This window comes from Camelus dromedarius, chromosome 26 (genome assembly GCF_036321535.1).
Source record: "Camelus dromedarius isolate mCamDro1 chromosome 26, mCamDro1.pat, whole genome shotgun sequence".
In the NCBI taxonomy this organism is placed as follows: domain Eukaryota; kingdom Metazoa; phylum Chordata; class Mammalia; order Artiodactyla; family Camelidae; genus Camelus; species Camelus dromedarius.
The window spans coordinates 18,529,204-18,542,710 of record NC_087461.1 but is presented as its reverse complement, the minus strand read 5'-3'; the positions used below and the strand labels follow the sequence as shown (position 1 = coordinate 18,542,710).

The 13,507-nt window shown below is 42.2% G+C and overlaps 1 protein-coding gene across 27 annotated transcripts in view; it reads left to right on the top strand.

The window, feature by feature from the left end:
• ZNF438 (zinc finger protein 438) overlaps positions 1 to 13,507 on the top strand; it is a 150,241-nt gene that overhangs the window by 121,778 nt on the left and 14,956 nt on the right. For 22 of the 27 annotated variants that reach the window (XM_064479480.1, XM_064479473.1, XM_064479467.1 and 19 more), the window contains one exon: positions 9,063 to 9,146. The exons of 3 other annotated variants lie outside the window; for them this stretch is intronic. In XM_064479480.1, coding sequence (XP_064335550.1) covers positions 9,063 to 9,146 — 84 coding nt within the window. Of the gene's footprint in view, positions 1 to 8,893; positions 9,147 to 13,507 lie in introns of all 27 variants that reach the window. 2 more of the 27 variants (XM_064479482.1, XM_064479481.1) reach the window with 1 other exon arrangement.

Genomic DNA, 13,507 nt, shown 5'->3' with positions numbered 1-13,507 from the left:
ATCCACCAAAATCCAAAACTCACGTGTTTGTCCCAGTGTCATACTGTAAGTTTATAAAGAATACCTCTAATCTATTTTTAGACCATTCTCCCTTTTCTTCTCTGTTCCAACATATTATGCTTAATTACATGTATGAATGCTTAGTGCTGTTTCATTCCAGAGTAGGCAGAAATTAGAATCTGTGTCATGGGAAGTTACATCAGTAAGGAAAACCAGTGTTATGCATATGAGGCCTAGGAATTGCCCCGTTTTTCCTTAATTTACTCATTTATCAAATGCTTCTGTGTGTCCTGGATTACTATTAATATTTATTAACAAAGAAAAATGCCAGATTTTTAAATCAAGATTTTGTTTATATTTCTTTTATCAAATATAATCATTTCTGGGACATGAGTTTGCTAATCACATGTTACTTATTAATTAAATGCTAAGTGAATTATTTAAGAAACTGTTGATGGTTGTCTGTGAATTGCAGCACTTTTGAATTTCATGCTTGTAAGCGCGTGCGCACACACACACACACTATACACATCAACGTATGAAGTTTAGGTGGGACACAACAGAGTTGTGGGGCTTAAAATCCACAGCATCACTTACCATCTTCTAACAAAATTTCTTACGTCGGGAGCAGATTTAATGATCAGCAAAGCAGTGCTTACCAGGAATTATGCCAGATGCTGTGAGAGCTCCAAAGATAAATCAGACAGAGCGTGTGCTTTTACAAAACATAAAATCATATTAGAACTGTAGCCATGTATGTAATTAACCAGGATAAAGAATGACAAATTCTGTCCTAGCAGTGAGTATGACAAACTGTGAGAACCTGGGTGGAGGGACAATTGGTTAAGTCAGAAGTTGTGAGGCGGGTCAGGAAACACAGCAGCGAGGACATGGTCTTTTTTCAGGACATTCTCACACGTGTCGAAATCAACCAAGTGGAGATTAGAGGTCAGAGGATGTGGGTTTGAAGCTAGGAAAAAACTAGAAGAAACCAATTAGAAATCCCTTCTAAGTGTTTTCTGATTTGGGGTAAAGATTTTTAACATTGTAACATCGCTGTGATAATTTGTACTATATTAAAAGCTTTCCATTTTGATAATGTCTTTATTATTCTTTCTGTGTGAACGTGTTACTTACAGAATCTCCAGAAGCTCATTAGACTTATTTTGTTACAATTTTCTGTCTTCTCGTGCATTCAGGATTGGGAGATGGGATTTATGGTTTTCCCATAATTTTCTTTTTTTGTGTTTAATATTTTTAAATGATAAACTAATAGAAATATAAGGACATGCATTTCTGTTGGAAAATAGCAGCAAATTGTAGCAAGTGACAAACCATGTTTTGGTGGAGGGGGGGAAGGCATGCAAACAACATAATAAGGCCAAGTACAATTGTAGTAATCACCACTTTCAATTTGTTGATGGAAAGAAAGCCAACCACCACAAGGACTGAAAATACAAACAAATTTATTTACTTGCCGGATAAGGAAACACACAAGTGAGCAACTTTGCCAAATGGCTCTCTGAGAGAGAGCATTTTTGTTTTTTCATGCGTTTGGAGGAAGTTCACTGTGGTGGTGCCAGTGAAGGATTGAAGTGTGGCGCCTGGAAAGGGCAGGATGAGTTTGAAGTCCCCACACCACAGTTAATTCGAACAAGTCCCGCTGTTCATTGGTCAGGAAAGAGTCTTAAGTCCAGGGAGGCTCTGTGTTACTGGAGTCATTCAAAACTCCGAGACATTTCCCAGCGTCACGATCCAGTTTTGACGTTTCCTCGGGAAGCCTGCTGTAAGCGGAGAAAGGTCTCACGGGGGGCCTCCAGCACTTTCTCGGCTCTGTCGTAACGTTTGTGTTGCTTGAACATAGTTATCTGGTTGTGAGGGCTGTTGCATTCAATGACAGTAATAATAAATGGAGCTGAGAACATGGCAGATGTTTTGAAGCAAGACATAGCAGGTCGTAATGACCCCCTTCGGCAGCATTGCAGTTAGCGAAACGTGCCCTGTACAACTCCTACTAATTTTCGAAACTGGTGCATTATTTACCTGCGAAGCCATAGTCATTACTGTCCATCATGTGAATTCAGATTTGGCATCTGTTAGAAAAGAAAAAAGCCACCCTGGATTTTCTTATTCAATAAAATACTTTAAAAAATAATCATGGTACAGCCTAAAATATATATTCTTCTGTCTTACAGACATAAAAATATGTCCTAGGAGGGAGGGTATGATTCAGTGCTAGAGCACATGCTTAGTGTGCATGAGGTCCTGGGTTCAATCCCCAGCACCTCCATTAAAAAAGAAAAAACCTAATTATCTACCCCCTACAAAAAAAATGATGTCCTTACATCTTACTGACATAAACATTTTGGTAGTAGTGAATATATATCATTTTAGACCTCAAGGAACACTTAGGGTAGCTAGTTAATATTCATAGTTTTTAAGTTTAGGAAAATGATCTTACTTATTTTAGACTCTTAGTACCAGGTTCTTTGTAAACCTCTCAGTGACTTTTCTGTCTCTGGCAGGCTTTTAAAGCACCCTGGCATGTAGTGGGTTCTCAGATACATACTAGATTTTGTTGAAAGTGCTTGAAACTCTCATTTTTTTGGAAAACATTTTAATTTTTGTTTTTTAATGAAACACCAAGCTGAAGTTCTCGAGTCTGCATTCATTTAACAAATATCTATTGCCTTTGGAGAGGCATGAGCAAGGAGCAAACGGGGCAAAAGGAAAAGCAAACTAAGTTCTCGTCTCTTATAGCTCAGTTTCAGCGAATAAAACTGGGCTGCCTATCCAAGCAACAGTTTACTTTTTATGAGGATTTAACCTCAAAATGATTTGCTGTCTTGTTATCTAACTGCAGTCTTGCTCTTTCGAACCTGGTCTTGGAGCTGTTTCCTAACCTTTCCTGTTTTCCGTCTCTCCCCACGTCCCCCCGGGTCGGGGGAAAGACCACGGAACTAAGAGCAGGACAGCTGAGCTCTCGTTATTCTTCCGCCCTTCTCTCTGCGCTCTGTGATCTTGGCTAAGTCAGGGAGCCCAGTTAGTCCCTTCATCTTTGAAATGGGGATAATAATTCTTGCCCTGAAATAGTCAAATGAGATAAGGTACAGAGGAGTCTCGTCATTCACAGTTGTCACGTTCTGTAAAGTCACCACGAACACTGAATTAGCGATTACTGAACCACTGTTCTAGAAGAGATGCACGGTTAGGTTCCTGTGAGCCTCTGGTCACGTCACCTGTCATTACATAACCTAGTTTTATGTATATTTCTGCTTAAAGATGCCTTATTTCATGTATCTTGTTGATTCGTTAGCATTAACTAAACCCACAGACACATTATAACTCAACCCTTATCTAGCAGGTGTATTTTTTCCGAAAGGCCCACCACAGTCTTTTTATGCTTACGAATGCTGGACAGCATGTCAGCACTATGCTTGAGGGTTTTGTTAAACAGTGAAATCACTAGCAAAAGGAGAAAACTACCCCCCTAAAAAATGTGGCACTAAATAGACAACAAAAAGGGCATTTGTTTATAGCACGAGAGGTGAAACGAGGCAGAGTGCCAACCACTGCCGGGAGCGGGATGTTCTTTGCCTGTGCCTGTCCACAAATGACCACGAAAGGGCCACCAGTATGGATCGGGGGGTGGCAAATACATTTTAGCAAGCAGGTGAATTCACAAATACAGAATCAGCAAGTGAGGATCCGCTGTTTATGAAGGTGCTTTGTAAACTCTTAGAGCACAATATAAATCTCAGAACAATTTGCAGAATAAGACTTACTGTGGAACTCAGACATAATAACTCTGTGTGTAGTTGATATTATCAATTTTAAGTTAATGAAGTAATAAATATATTATTGGAAAGCGACCACAAGTTCTTAGCTCAGTGAAGCTACAAAGACAACCGTTACTGTGAATTCTTTGGCTCTTCAGCACTCATGTTTACTGCACAGTAGCCAGGAGAAGCACTGTAATTTGATGCTTTGCATTTAGTGGTTAACGTGGCTTTGTGACCCCATTACGGGGCGGGGGAGCATTCCCTATGCATTACCAAAATATTATGTTTCTAAATATGTGACACCATATGGAAACATTTTGATCGTAACTAGTGGTGTAAATGCTGTTCGTGGACTTTGGGTACCTTTTTATGTTGCAGACCAAGTACAGATTGACATTTTCAAGCTGGTTTTGGTTAACTCCTTAATGTTGGAAATTAGAACTTTCCAATGTAATAACTCTGAAAAATACTGCTATGATTATTAGTATGGTACGCTGTTGACAGAAATACAAATGGAAAACACACACATACCTGTGAAAGTTTCCCTCTAGAACAAAATGGGAATGACTGGAGTGGCCTAAAACTTACCAGGTAGACCTCATACTGGAAGTTATTCTCCTATTTGAGCTAAAATACTAGACTTTGGAATGTTCTTATTAGTAAATTCAGCTTATGAGTATTTTCGTTGTTTGAAATATTTACCGTATTTACACTGTTTAAAAAGCAGGCTACTGGTAGCATGTTTGGGATTTTCCATGTATAGTGTCATGTCATCTGCAAACAGTGACAGTGTTACTGCTGCTTCTCTGATTTGGATTCCTTTTCTTTTTCTTCTCTGATTGTTGTGCACCTGAAACTAACATTGTAAATCAACTGACTTCAATAAAAAATTAATTTTTTTAAAAAGGCAGGCTACTAATGAGATCATCTACTCGGCCTGGATCAATGTCAGTGTGGCCATGCAGCAGCAGAATCTCTGAGAAACTCCAATTAACCATGTAAATATATTTCATAGCATCACATCTCACTTTTGTCAGAGTCCCTGCTGCCTTTATATTATTAACATAAATGCAGGTGCAAATAGCATTTACGTACTTTGATAGCAAGCAGTTGGAGACATCTCTCCATGGGACCCAACACTTTCAGATTGTGTACATCTGTTCAAATAATGTATCCAGCCCCAGTGACATGAGCCCAAGGATGGAAACATCTGCCCAAGAGACCGTCTGCCATGCAGCAGGTGCTTACATCTTTGTTTATGCAGATGGTTGGTGGGATGAGTGAGCAGGATAATAGCAAAGGAGTTTGACAGGGTATTTAGGATGTTATGCAAGCCAAGAGGACTGGCTAGGCATTTTTTGTCTGTAAAAGTCTAACACAAATAGGAATGGATATTCATAAATCTAGATGCTTTTAACAGAATAAATGTATTCTTCTTTTTTAATGTGTTGAATGACAGACTTTGGGGATTTTGTAATTTTTTTAATGGAGGTACTGGGGATTGAACCCAGGACCTCTTCCAGGCTAATCACGTGCTCTACCATTGAGCTATACCCACCCCCCAAACACATTGTTCTTTAAATTAATTGGCACCAAAATCCTAAAAACATTTACAGAAGTTCCAACGTCCAACTTACATTAGAAACAGCAACTAATGATTATTTTGGTTTTGATAAAATAGCTTTAAATGATTTTGAATGCATTTTTTTAAAGAAAACATTCTGGAATTGAATCCAGGACCTCATGCATGCTAAGCAAGCACTCTACCACTGAGCTGTACCCACCCCTGCTCTTGAAAACTGTAGAGGACTGCAGAGAATATTTGGAGATTCCAGATATTCCAAAGAATATTTATGTCAATTATATCTTTTGGGATTTACCATATTTTGTAATCATAAACTGAAAAAAATATGTATTTGTGAATTTGTTTTAAAGTAACAATAATCTCACTACAGCTTAACGTAAATGGCATACTTTATGTAATTGGCTATATTTTCCAAAAAATGAGTGAGAAGGCTAGCATTGATTTACATTTTTTGCAAATCTTTCAAGTCTGGCTTCATTGAAAACGGTTGGAGTGTCACACCTGGTCCTGCATTCAGTATGCTGGTTGAAGTATTTGAAGAAAATCCAGCTTTACAGCAACTGGAAAAGGAGGGAATATTTTAATAGCCTTTTCAGATAATTGTGGCTATTTTTCTCTGCTGCTACACCAAAACGTGTCAGAGAGCTAAAAAGGAGTGTAAACCAGTCAGTTAACAGCTGGAAGTTTAGTTGTAATGTGAAATTGGAAACCACGTCAATGTATGTCTTGTGTTCTGTTACATTTTGCTCTGTCTTAAGCTTGAGTCTTTCCCCCATCCATGCAATGTCACTGGTCTTTTAGAAAACATTAGTTCACTGAATTACGCAGATTTTCTACATATGTCATTTTATATAACACTTTTAAAACCATACTTCTTAGAGTAACCACCAGTCTCATCTGAAAAATCAGGAACCTTCAAGCTCCTGGTGATGGATCCAAGTTTTCCAAAATTCTGATGCTGCTCGAAAGAATGATTTTTATCTATGGCAGTGGATACCGTCAGATGTTTTTTCTCATGACAGGCTTCCTTCGTTCACTTTTGAGAACGTGTCTGCTGATTACCCACGTCTAAGTGGACTGTTGCAACATGTGTCTGTCAGACATTCTTTCAAGTAAAGACAGTTATTCCCTGAAAATGCAGCCAGTTCAGCTTTGCCACTCAAACCATCGCACAAGCGCCTGTCCTCAGGGCACTATCATGCCCCAGGACATGGCGGGAGACCTCTGGGGGCATGCACCCCGCCATTGCACAGCATTTTAAAAAGGCACCCAAGCATCGAGGTTTAATGAAACTAAGGTTTTGTCCTGCTTTTGTGTTGTTCTCCGGAGGGTGCGAGCTGGCAGAGAAGACGACTGCAGGGACAGGCTTTTTGTTTTAACTAACATTGTTTATACTTTTTATTTTGTTATGTTTTTATTGAAATGTAGTTGATTTACAATGTTAGTTTCAGGTGTACAGCAAAGTGATTCAATTATATATGTTTACTTTTTCCTTTTCAGATTCTTTTTCAGTATATGTTATTATAAGAAATTGAATATGGTTCCCTATGCTGTACAGGAGGTCCTTGGTGTTTATTTTACATATAGTAATGTGTGTCTGTTGATCCCCAGCTGTTTCAGGCTAAGGTACCAATACAGTTTTACCCAATTACCCCCTCTGCCCCATCCATGCAGCACGTTCAGAGGTCGACGAGGTAGAAAAGGCAAGTGACATCTTATTATTAGTATGGAAAAGAGTGCCAGGACCCTCTCTGGGCTTTGCAGACCATACTTTGAGAAATGATGATCTGGTCTGATCGTCTCTTGGTAAAATGGGGAAATTAAGGCCAGTAAAAATTATCATCGTGCTCAGCCTCATCCCAGCAATAAATGAAAGGACCGAAGCCAGACCTCTGCCCTGCTTCTTACATGTCATGCAGTTTATCTGGTGTCCCCAAGGAGCACCCCCACCACCACCCAGAAAAGGAGAATTCAGATGTTCTGTCAAGTTTCCTAAAGGGGCAGGACCTGCCACATGAGGAATTTAGAAATTCTTTCAGCATTTTCAGACTTTTTCATTCAGTTCTAATGTTCTTCAGTGACCTCAGTTTTGGAAGCAGGTGGAATAGGATTCAAAATATCTGGGAAATATGTATTATATATCTAAAATTCTAAAAAACCTTAATTATGATTTTTTTTCATTTTTGCTCATCATAAAAAAAAAAAAACTACTTTAAGTCAGGACCTAAAAGTGTTATTAAATTGATGGTGTAATTGTTGCTTTCAAAAAGTCACATTTTGGCATAAGCCTGAGTGGGTTGTTCACCAGAAACTCTGTAGGAGAATCAACCACCAGAAGCAGCCTGGCTTTTAAGAAACTCCAGGGCTTTGAGAAGGGACTCACCCTGTGTCTGTATCCTTAACTGCATCTCCAGCCAGCCATGCTGTAGAGTCTTTTTAGAAGGAGGCTCGCTCTCTCTCCTGATGGTTACACTCTGTGATTGGAAAAAGTTAGTAAAAAAAAAAAAAAAAAATCTTTATTTTCTCAACATGGAGATGGATAATGTGGTCCTCGCATCCACTGGAGGAGACTGACATATAAACAGTCATCGCAAAAGCCCTTGGTGAGTTCAGCGAGTGGGGCCAGACAGACCTGGGTTCAAACCCATCTCTCACTTCATCAGCTTGTGACCTCGCAAGAAAGATCCAGTTTCCGCGTCTGTGGCCTGGAGGTGTTACCCTCAAGAGCTGGTGGAAGATGAAGTGAGATCATAGGTTCAGCACTGAGTTCAACTCCTGACCGAGGGGCATCTTCGTCCTTCACACGGGAGTCTAAGGGTTTCACTCCCATGGAACCAGTCTGGTCAGCTCCTTGAGAGTAACTACCGCAAATCCAGGACCTCAGCACCAGCGGCGTCTGCTGCTTCATTTTCTTTTTCTTTACTTTCTTCTGCGCATCAGTATCGCAGGAGGTCCCTCTGGCTAAGGTAAGGGGGACCTTGATTGAAGAAGTGAGGCACAGTCAGGGCTGACCAGGTGGGGGTTCAGGGAGTAACTGCCCGCAGACCAGAGGCCTGCATGGGGCTGCGTGTTTGTGCTCACAAATCATGAGCTATTTGACATACAAGCTGAGATACAGAAAAACTTGCAGAAAAAAAAAATCTTGTAAATCAGTGTGAGTTGAAGATACATCAGAAGTGAAGATAAAACATCTGTAAAACAAGACCGCAAAGCAGGGGAGCCATTATTTCATTTTTAAAATTCAGTTTGCACCTTCCTTAAAAATGCCCGTTCTATATATACAAAGTAAATCTATTTTTTGAAATTACGGTATAACAATAAGAATACCTTTGTGATTGGAGTCCCTTGCTTTTAACTAGACTGTTGTGGAAACATTGTGATCTTCTTCACCACTGTAGTTTCATAATCATGGTCTTTTGACCAAAGGCAAGAACTTCCCAGCCTTCTGCACACGACCTAGTTTAATTGTTCCAACCGACTGCACGTTCCGGTGTTGAAACCTCGTATTTCTGTTTATCCCACTAAGGAAAAGGTTTTCCGCACCAACTGTCATCTCCTCAGTCATCCCAGGTACTTAACTGTTCCAACTGATACTGAAATAGAAGCTGTGACTAGAAGGGGCCCGTTTTTAATTTGTTGATGGAAGATTTCTTGCCATGAGACATTCATGCCGCTCACAAGAAGCTCTTCTGTAGGAGATGTTTCCACGCTCACCAGTCCTGTTGAGAAACAGCTGACTCAGAAGATGTCGGAATCCCCTGGAAAGACAGTGTGTACAGGTATTTGTTAGTGGTAACAGGACATCAGATGAAAGCGGGGAGGGTTTAGCTCAGGGGTAGAAGGTTTAGCTCAGCTTAGCATGCACGAGGTTCTGGGTTCAACCCCCAGCACCTCCGTTAAAAAGAAAGAAAGAAAGAAAGGAACCTAATTACCTCCCCTCCCCCCTCAAAAAACTGCAAACCAGATGAAGTGACTGGCTGCTTTTCCCCTGATGGAGTTCAGTTAGCAAGGCCTTAATTTCAGCTACGAGGTTTAACTGAATGTTAACAATTGTGGCAATAGTCACAGCAGAAATAGTAACAGGAGGATGGGCTTGGTAAAGCATTTCAGAAGTTCCCCATTGTCTTGCTTTGGATCCCCCACAGACCACTAGCTTTTAGCTAAATTTTGGCACCACTCAGTCATTCTTAGATTTGTGTAAAGATACAAAATTCACTGCCTTGTCGTCATGAATAAAATCTGGTACCCGTTCCAATTTTTTTTTTTTGCCAAAAAGATAAATAAGTTCTTCTTTCTAAATGTATTCAAAATAAGAATATTTCATACAGTTTTCAAATGTATTTCATCAGAAGCACTTGAAACTAGAAGCAGTTCCTCCCAGAAATCAGGACTGATAAAAGGGGCATCATTAAAATGTAGGGGAAATGTGCTGACATTGAGCATTATTACAATGTATTTTAAATGATGGAGCTTTTTACGTTTCCTTTTCATTTGGGACATTAATTACATGACCTGAAAAGAACAATTAGCTACTTGAATTTAACAAAAAAACACATTGTGGTATTTTTTTTCTTTTATTGCCGTTAATAGTTTAGGTCATTGTCTTTTAAATTTGTCCGTAAAGAATGGCTGTTTCCTCCTGCTTCATACTGTATTTACTTATCTAATCTGTTCAGTTTTGTGGGCTGTGGTTCCTCTTTGAGTGCCAGACTTTACTTTCTAGACACAAACTATCTTAAACTTATTTCCTCGGCAGAACACTGAAGTCTACAAGAAAGTGGTCTCAAAATTCTGGTCACCTGGCCCCTACCCTCTGTGAGGGTCCACGTGTTTTCTCTCCTGAATTGAGAAAACGCGTGGCCATTGCTCTCCCGCCTTCCAGGGATGTGGCCAGAGGCCCTAAAGCCCCATCCCTGACAGGACCCCTGAGGCCTGGACTTACCCTCATCCCCTACCAGGGGGTGTTTCTCCTCTGCTGAGCTTGAAAGCAACCGCCTTTAGCAGCAATACTCAAAATAAACAAAAGCAGGGGAGAGTGTCCCCTTAAAACAGCTCTTTAAAATGCACATATGTTAATTCCAATTCACTGACTTGTTAATCTGATTAGCACTTTGTCAGACTGGGATGTAGACACTGGGGGCCTGGGGAAAAAGGGAGCCTGGTAGGTTGGGGGAGACGGACTGAAGGCTGAGCTGCAGGAGTGGAGGGGCAGGAGAGGCAAGAAAAAGAAGCGTCCCAGTCTGACTGGGAGCATTATTCACAGGTGACCGTCCTTTCTCCCCGCTCTCCTCCACTTACCTCTCAGAAAAGAAGCGCCAGTCGAAGGATTCGGTACTATTTCCGTCTGCTTACCATTCAGGATTTGTGCCTTTTTTCCCCCACCAAAAATAAATACCAGAAGCCTCGTGCTGCTAGGCGAGAGAAAGTAGACAACGAACATCTGATGTGGGGTAGGCGCTCCCCTGGCACCTTTATGGGTACTTTATTCATTTAATCCTGACAGTGACCAGATTCTATTATGCCCATTTCACAAACAAGAACATTTAGGCTAAGACAGTGACTGTCTCAAACCATGAGACAGAACCAGGAGTTGAAACCACATCTGTCTGAAACCCCCAAACCCGTGCTTTTTCCACTAGAGACCAAGGTGGGGGCCCGCACCTGAGAGTAAAGCCTCCAGGCAGCGGGCGGAGCGGGGAGGGGCCTCTGCAGGCACGTGGGCCAGGGTCTGCATTCCAGCCCGTTGAGGACTGGCTTCAAAATCTCTATCTGTAAAATGCACACAACAGTCATTCCTAACGCAGCGGGATTAAAGGAGATAATGCGCCCAAGGTACTTTGCACAGTACCTGACACATAAAAGATTCCTTATCATTAGAATGAGGTTGAAGAAACAGTGGTGATTAAGTGCTGGGAAATGGAGGCTCCGGTGCTGAGAAAATGAGAATTCCCTTTCTTGCTAAGCTAGGCAATGGATTCACTGGGCAGACAGCAAGCACTCAAGGGCTGCGCTGAATGGAAGATACCGGTACATCATTGGTGTGGCTGCAGGAGCAAGGGGGAGGGAGGGACTGAGAGCGTGGTCCAGCAGAGCGGGGCCTGTGTGCCCAGGAGCGTGGGCACGACCAGACGCAGGAGACACGAGCGCCCGTTGGAGCGTGCTGGCTCCCTTTGTAGGGTGTCAGGTTCCCTGACATTGGGGTCCTAGCTGAGTGGCGCCAGGAGGTCTTAGCGCTGCAGATCCATGGGCAGGAGCGACATGTGGCATCCTGAGTCCTTAGAAACAGCACGTGTCCTGTGCGTCCAGCGTGGTCTCCGGTGCCCACTCTGCCCCCAGCACCCAGCACCCAGCACACCCCTGCGGACTGAGCCTGTGTCCCCCCAGGGAGGGGTAGGCAGTGGCTCCACGTGTTTGTAAGTCTTTCCACAAAATCAGGTTGAGCTCCCTTGTGTTCTGAGGCATTTCTTTCATCTCAGACTTCTCCAGGGTTTTACCAGATTTGTTTTGACCCAGGACCATCCTGGGAAACAGTCTCAACCCGACCAGAACTTACTATTTGAAAACCAAGTGGGAGGGAGAACGGGGATGCCAACCAAGACAAATGAAGATAGGGTGTTTCTGTTTGATAAAAGTTAAAACCTAAAGCACCCCTAAAAGCTGTGGCTCTTTTGTGGCCAAAACTTGGCAACCCTTTTGTTCTGAGCCTGGAGCCAGTGAGGTTGTGGCAAGAGAAGGGACCCTCTTTCTCTCCCTGCTCTCTACTCCGGACTTGGCAGTGGGCCCCTGGGTCCCCGCAGATGGACGGTGGAACTGTGCCCAAACCAGCCAAGGGACGGGCGGGAACAGCTTTGTTCAGAAGCAGCACCACAGACCTCGGTTCTGCCAGGGGAAGTCCAGATGTGAGGGGTGTGCAGCAGCTGGGAGAATGGCCTGCCCCAAGCGCTTGTCTCTCCACGTGGTCTGCGCGGGGTGTGTTGTGATCAGTTCAATAAGGCCGGCTTAGATGTCGGCACGTGATCCCCCTGCGCTCTCCTCTTTGCCCTGCTGACCCATCTCCACCAGACCCAGCCCCTGGTGGTGATGGAGGAGGGAGAGGAGCACACACGTACTTTCTCCAAACAAACGTCTGGCCACCGTGTTGGATTTGTCAGAATCATCTGGGTAGTAAGCGGTAAATTCAACTTGAAATATCAGATGACTTTTACCTTCAGATGACAATTTTCACAAGTCCTCTAGTGAGTGGGCTTTCGAAAGAAAGTATCGTTTACTGGTCATCGAAGTTTGGGGCTATGACAGGCCATTTCTATTTGCAGGTTTTTTTTTCCTTAAATTTCAGAGATAATATTATATTTTGGAATCAATTAGGGCAATTCTGCATAGGATGTTTCCCCCTGCTGAAGGGAGGATGGAGGAGAAAGGTCATTGCTTCAAATTGGAATGGCACAGGTCTGGTTGTGTCGACTTGGGCGTGTTACTTACCTTCCTCAAGCCTCGTTCTGCTTATCTGTGAAAGGGGAGTGATATTTATTTGCAGAGTTTGCTCGAGGGTTCAGTTAAAAGACCTCGCATGGATTCTAGCCATAGATAAGGACTCAGTACCTCCAGGCTTCCCTGTAACCCACAGTGGGGTCAATTTCTCAGCAACTGTAAATGTCACTCTTCAAAATAATTGTTTTTAATAGCCCATGTTTAAAATCCTAAGCATTCACACTGTATAATTGTGCAAAATTAATTTTACTGAGTGAGCCTTTTATGTTTGCAGTTAATAAAAAGTCCACGTTTACTGCCTGAGAGTCCTGGGAGTCTCTTTAACCATGTTATGGGTAATTTCGCAGGATTTCCAGAAATTATGAATGTCAGTGGAAATTCCGACTGACTGTTGAGTGCACGGCTCCCTGAAATCTGTCATTTAGTAGGTGACAGGGGAGGGGTTTTAGATCCACACCATCTGGGAGAGGCCTTGCAAATGTGTCGTGGAATAAACCACTGTGGCAGCTACATGGCCAAGAAAGATGTCCCACAACCACGCCTCCTCAGTGTTTTAGAAAACTTAATGTCATTTTCAGCTTCTCTAAATACTCCTATTGTTCAAACTACTTTAAGAAGAAGAAGAAGAAAAAAACCTGTCATTATTATAGCA